At 48.2% G+C, this 6,799-nt stretch overlaps 1 protein-coding gene across 1 annotated transcript in view; it reads right to left on the reverse strand.

Annotated features, from left to right (window-relative positions):
• The window catches only part of il1rl2 (interleukin 1 receptor-like 2), an 11,572-nt gene extending 7,198 nt beyond the window's left edge, over positions 1 to 4,374 (reverse strand). The window contains exon 1 of the mRNA XM_079276456.1: positions 4,250 to 4,374. Within this exon, the coding sequence (XP_079132582.1) occupies positions 4,250 to 4,316 (67 nt within the window). The 5' untranslated portion in view covers positions 4,317 to 4,374. The remainder of the gene's footprint in view (positions 1 to 4,249) is intronic.
• Between the last annotated feature and the right edge of the window lie 2,425 nt (positions 4,375 to 6,799).

Raw genomic sequence — 6,799 nt, forward strand, 5'->3', positions numbered from 1 at the left:
ATACATGTCAAAGGAGATTGTTGTTGACTTCAGGAGAACCCACTCCCAACCCCCCCTCCCTCTGACCATCAATGGTGCTGCTGTGGAACAGGTGAGCAGCACCAAATTCCTGGGTGTGACAATCACAGATGACCTCACCTGGAACAGCAACACCACTGCACTGGCAAAGAAGGCCCAGCAACGCCTGTACTTCATCAGGAAGCTCAAGCGAGCAGGAGCCCCCCCCCCCATCATGCTCTCATTCTACCGAGGCGCCACTGAGAGCATCCTCAGCAGCTGCATCACGCTGTGGTTCGGAAGCTGCACCGCCTCCAACCGCAAGAGCCTGCAGCGCATTGTGAACTCTGCCCAGAGGATCATCGGAGTCTCACTCCCTACACTACAGGACATTTACAACACCCGCCTCACCCGCAAAGCACTCGGCATTGCGGGTGACCCCACCCACCCCTCCAACAGCCTCTTCAGCCTCCTGCCTTCAGGGAGAAGGTTCCGCAGTCTCCGTTCGAGCTCTACCCGGCTGAGGAACAGCTTCTTCCACCAGGCGGTCAGGATGCTGAACTCTCTCCCTCCCTCTCTCCTCTCGCTCCCCCTCTCTCCCCCCCTGCCATCTCTCCCCTGACCTCTCTACCCTCCCCCTCACCCACCTTTCCCCACTGCCTCAAATGGAACATACCAGGACATCTACTCCCCCTCACACCCCTTCCCTCATCCAGCACCAGTCACTTTTTATCAGCACCAGTCACTTTTTATCAGCACCAGTCACTTTTTATTCTCTGCTGCTACTTGTAAATCCTTTATCTAGGCCCTTATGTTCTTAACTTTATTCTATTTTATTCTATTATATGTTATATGTTCATGTCTATATTACACTGTGGGACTGCGAGAAACGGCATTTCGAATTTTCTGTATGCATAACACATGTGGAAACTTTGACAATAAAGTGAACTTTGAACTTTGAACTTTGAACATATGTTCTACTTTTAACTGGTGCACAGACCTCCCATTGCCAACGCTTAGTCGGAGGCTTATAGTAAGTTATGTGTGATTTATTAAAATAATGCTTATGATATTGGTAATCACAATGATCTTAAAGTGCATGTAGCTGCTGTAGCCTTTTGTATTCTCGTTACATCCTCGTGTCTTTACTCTCATCGTCACAAGGGGGCGCTGCTCCGCACACATTGTATAATGCTGCATTCACGTAGAGTCGGCACTATGGGAAGAACGACCACTGCTGTTGAAATATACCAGTAAACCAGTACAAACAACACAACACAGACTGAAAGAGATATTTGAAAAACAGCGTAATTCATCTCACCAGATCTCATATTTATACTATTTTAATGAACGTTAGAGCTTTCAACCGTAGACTGTATACGGCTTTCAACGAGTGTACCCGCTGATTGTTATATCTACTGTCTCACGTGAACGCAGCATGGCAGTCATTTCAAATGGCGGGCCGACTTTACTATGGATGCACGAGACAAACCGACGTTAATGGACAGAAAACTGGCTTCAGAGTTTAAATAAATACAGAAGCAAATAAATAAACAGACAACCACAACAATTAGATCATAAAACTACGGAGAAAGGACACATTCTGAGGACATTCCTGTGGTTACAGAGTTACCCGGCCTGGGATGAAGTATGGCTGTGCTCACCTTTACTTCAGGTAAAGAACAAACACAAAGTATCACTGCTGCACGTGCAGATGTTTGTTAGCAGCTTGTTTTGTTAGTTTGCTACAGCTGGTAGAGGAGTGATACCAGCTTTTATTTACCAATATTCACTGTGATATAACGGTGTTTACACAATGAATAGCAGACTGACTGGTTTTGATTGGAAACTCCAGTATTTAGTTAAAACCTGAAACAGGAAGTGATGACCGGATGTTGTCTACCTCATGATGTAACTCATTGGTTGTCTCTTTGTTTCCCTCTGATTGCGTTCACTGAGTGAATCCTGTATTGAATGAAGCTTCACCTATGATGTGCAATGCTGCACACTATGTTTGCATTTAATGTTTGTTGTTGGCACACTGAACTCTCCTTCTATAGACTCCCTGTATGTCACTGTATGATGTGTGATGGTAGTTTATATCCGGCTCTGGATGTCGGGGGATGTGGGAGTTTGTGTGTTTCTCTGCATGCTGGTATGATTGCTATTTTTTTGCAGTAAAATATTTCAGCTCTTGACGTATTTAATACGTCAGATTCCCATGTAAAGCTTGCTTTTATTGTGTAACTTCACACCGAGTCAACAATTTCCTTTGCGACACCATGCTGACGTCTTTCCTGCAGACTCAACCATAAAGGTGTGATACTGAACGTTTGCCACCTTTGACCTATTTAATCTACAGCGGAGGCAGATGGAAAGAACCTACTGACCTCACAGACCTTTGCACCCTGTCGTCTGTCAGACTGTCCAGGTCTCTGCTCAGCAGGCCAGCTGTCTCTCTACACTGTTATCAGATCCTCCTGTTGATGTGAGTCCATGGCAAAGACACACCGGTCCAGCATGCTATCAGTGTAGCCGTCCCTCTGTCAGATACATGTACCGACGCTAAACCTTCCACATACTGTATACTCTGCATGTCAACGGCCTCAATAGACACACAATAAATAAAACATCTGCTTAGGTTATTGTGTGTCAACATGAAGCAGGACCAAACAAAGCTGAATAAATACTGACAGATAGTCTTCCTACTTCAATATATTTTAAATGAATTGATGCCACGTATAAAAATAACAACAACAATACATATCCGAATGTCTTTCGACCGCGATACTGTGCCAGATTACAGACATCGTCTGCCTGATCAGATCTCTGATCTGATCAGAGAAACACATTTTTGGCCATCATTTAAGAATGAATGTGCTGATTATGACAATTTCACACAAATGTCTAAAAGGATGAGGTGATGATATTTCGGACAGGAATGGATGTAAACTGTAACTTGTCTGGTTGTCGGAGGCGTTGATTTTAGTTTCTATGAATCTCTTTATTGTTCAGTCACTGATCACGGTTCAGTTCAGTTCATATTCATCATCTGACTTCATGACTCACTGAACTATCATAACTTTGATGATTGTTCTCTGCTTTTGTACTTTGCTTTCTTTGTTCCCGTCCAGTATTTGACCCTGCATCACAATCCCATATCTCTAAATATAATACGTAGGTGTTGTAAATAGCTTTCCATTAACGAGAGAAAAGAAATGTGTCAAATGTTTTAATATCCTTCAAGTTCCCAAGAAATAGAGGAGTGAACGTCCGTTCGGCTTCATTTTGCTTTAGATAGTCCGACGCCATCAACCGGTACTTAATCAGTTAATTATTAATAAATAAAAGGCTAAATGAAACCACAGAGAGCCGCTGAATTAACTCAATGAGCTTCATCCGTCCACTTTTAATGTGTCGTGTGATTAATGCCTTTTTAGTTATTTGTCTTTGCTGAAGTTTATTCCCACGTTACTATCAGGTCCCGTGTGTGTGTGTGTGCGTGTGTGCGTGTGTGTGTGTGTGTGTGTGTGTGCGTGTGTGTGTGTGTGTGTGTGTGTGTGTGTGTTAGTCCAGCTGTTGTAAATGAATTCATATATAGATTATAAATCAACCTTTAGAGCGACATGTTCTTTTCCTCCCATGTTATTGACAGTAAGGTGTAAATGATTATCACAACCTGTTCATGGGTACTTTATGCTTTATGATTTCATTTCTTCATGATGACACTTTTGGATTGAGAGATGTTGTTTTACATCTCAGATCACAATCATCTCATTCAATCATGGAAAATGTGCGAAAAGTGAAGGAAATGTTTTCTCACCTTTTAAAAGGAACTCTGAGTTTCTCGAGTTGTGTTTAGTTCTAAAGAGGAAAAGCAGCGTGACACCACCACCTCTGCGCTGTGACTTCTGTGTGTTATTCAACAGGTGTGGCATGAATACATCTGTTGTATGAGCTGTATGTCTCTGCTTTCTATTCATCTGCTCTTCAGCGTCACCTACGTGTAAGTCTGTTTGTTAAATGTGTTCTTTAAGCCCTCAGCCCATAGAAGCCATGTTAACTCTTTGTCTGCACAAACTGAAAATGAAGAGTCAGCAAATATATTAAAATCAACACTTTTATAGCGGCTCTGTCATAAATGTCCTGTAAAGCAGCCAGTGTCTGCTGTTAAGAATGATTTCTAGCAGCGGAAGCTTTCTTTAGCCTGTGAAGAAGAGAAGAAGAGAAGAAGAGAAGAAGAGATACTCACTGTGATCCACAGTGTGTGCTGGAGACATCAGTGCAGCCAGCAATAAGGTCCATCCTGCCGCTGCCATTGTCCTTGTTTGTGGGAGAAGACGGGTCACATTTCATTAAAGTGCTCCATGATTCCTGCGACATGACTTGTGCTCTCAGCCACACTGACTTCTGCAGTGAGTGAAGGCTTCTTGACACATTTCCTGACGGCTCTCAGACTCAAACCGACTCCCAATAAAGGGAAGTGAGAGAGCTGCCGGTCACACTGCTGACGAAGAAGAAAGGCAGCGCACAAACACTCCCAGTGAATCTCCAGAAAGTTCCACTATTGTCCTCCAGACTACAGCGTAGAACAGATCCTGTTAAACCTGCTTTTCTCTCCACATTCTGTCACATTTTGTCATCAGAAACAGAGTCTCAATCAGGTGGTGGATAAAGGTTCAACAACTCATAAGAAGATATTCATAAATATATCTATATCTATACTGTATGAAAACTACAGGCAATATGAAATTAGTTTACCCGATGCTGATGCAGACACATTTAACAGTAAATGTATGTATAAATGTAGCTGATGCCTTTAACTCACCAGACAGCGTGTTGAGGTTCAGCAGCAGCAGCGTGCTGAGGTTCAGCAGCAGCAGCGTGCTGAGGTTCAGCAGCAGCAGCGTGCTGAGGTTCAGCAGCAGCGGCGTGCTGAGGTTCAGCAGCAGCGGCGTGCTGAGGTTCAGCAGCAGCGGCGTGCTGAGGTTCAGCAGCAGCGGCGTGCTGAGGTTCAGCAGCAGCGGCGTGCTGAGGTTCAGCAGCAGCGGCGTGCTGAGGTTCAGCAGCAGCGGCGTGCTGAGGTTCAGCAGCAGCGGCGTGCTGAGGTTCAGCAGCAGCGGCGTGCTGAGGTTCAGCAGCAGCGGCGTGCTGGGGTTCAGCAGCAGCAGCGTGCTGAGGTTCAGCAGCAGCGTGCTGAGGTTCAGCAGCAGCAGCGTGCTGAGGTTCAGCAGCAGCGGCGTGCTGAGGTTCAGCAGCAGCGGCGTGCTGGGGTTCAGCAGCAGCAGCGTGCTGAGGTTCAGCAGCAGCGTGCTGAGGTTCAGCAGCAGCAGCGTACTGAGGTTCAGCAGCAGCAGCGTGCTGAGGTTCAGCAGCAGCGGCATGCTGAGGTTCAGCAGCAGCGGCGTGCTGAGGTTCAGCAGCAGCGGCGTGCTGAGGTTCAGCAGCAGCGGCGTGCTGAGGTTCAGCAGCAGCGGCGTGCTGAGGTTCAGCAGCAGCGGCGTGCTGAGGTTCAGCAGCAGCGGCGTGCTGAGGTTCAGCAGCAGCGGCGTGCTGAGGTTCAGCAGCAGCGGCGTGCTGAGGTTCAGCAGCAGCGGCGTGCTGAGGTTCAGCAGCAGCGTGCTGGGGTTCAGCAGCAGCAGCGTGCTGAGGTTCAGCAGCAGCGGCGTGCTGGGGTTCAGCAGCAGCGGCGTGCTGAGGTTCAGCGACAGCAGCGTGCTGAGGTTCAGCAGCAGCAGCGTGCTGAGGTTCAGCAGCAGCGTGCTGAGGTTCAGCAGCAGCAGCGTGCTGAGGTTCAGCAGCAGCAGCGTGCTGAGGTTCAGCAGCAGCAGCGTGCTGAGGTTCAGCAGCAGCAGCGTGCTGAGGTTCAGCAGCAGCAGCGTGCTGAGGTTCAGCAGCAGCAGCGTGCTGAGGTTCAGCAGCAGCAGCGTGCTGAGGTTCAGCGACAGCGTGCTGAGGTTCAGCAGCAGCGGCGTGCTGAGGTTCAGCGGCAGCGGCGTGCTGAGGTTCAGCGGCAGCGGCGTGCTGAGGTTCAGCGGCAGCGGCGTGCTGAGGTTCAGCGGCAGCGGCGTGCTGAGGTTCAGCGGCAGCGGCGTGCTGAGGTTCAGCGGCAGCGGCGTTCTGAGGTTCAGCGGCAGCGGCGTGCTGAGGTTCAGCGGCAGCGGCGTTCTGAGGTTCAGCGGCAGCGGCGTGCTGGGGTTCAGCAGCAGCGGCGTGCTGGGGTTCAGCAGCAGCAGCGTGCTGAGGTTCAGCGGCAGCAGCGTGCTGAGGTTCAGCGGCAGCGGCGTGCTGAGGTTCAGCGGCAGCGGCGTGCTGGGGTTCAGCAGCAGCAGCGTGCTGAGGTTCAGCAGCAGCAGCGTGCTGAGGTTCAGCAGCAGCGTGCTACTTGCACTGACCTTAAGAGCCGCTGGGTTTTCCGTCGTTCTGTCTTCACAGCATTTCACAATGTTCCTCTCACGCCTGCTTTACATTTTCCACTCAACAGAAGAAGAATAAAAAGCACCTCTGCTGTTGCACCGCAGTGATTGATCCTGAGATGTAGGCCAGCAGACCTCACCGGCTTCACATGTGAAAGTGAAAGTTGTGTCACGTCTCAGTGCAACAAAAGACCTTTAGGAGAGTTTCACACTTTCCTTTGTGGAAGAGATGCAGTAAACCTCACAACATGTTGAGACTTGTAAGACTCTTATGAGAGGTGCTTCTTCACTGATGACTTCACACCGTGTGAACTCTTGATAGAGTAAAACCTTTAAGTATTAACGCCTCCTCATCTCTCCATATCTGAAATTAAATTGAACTTTTG

This window comes from Melanostigma gelatinosum, assembly GCF_949748355.1.
Source record: "Melanostigma gelatinosum genome assembly, chromosome: 10".
NCBI lineage: Eukaryota > Metazoa > Chordata > Actinopteri > Perciformes > Zoarcidae > Melanostigma > Melanostigma gelatinosum.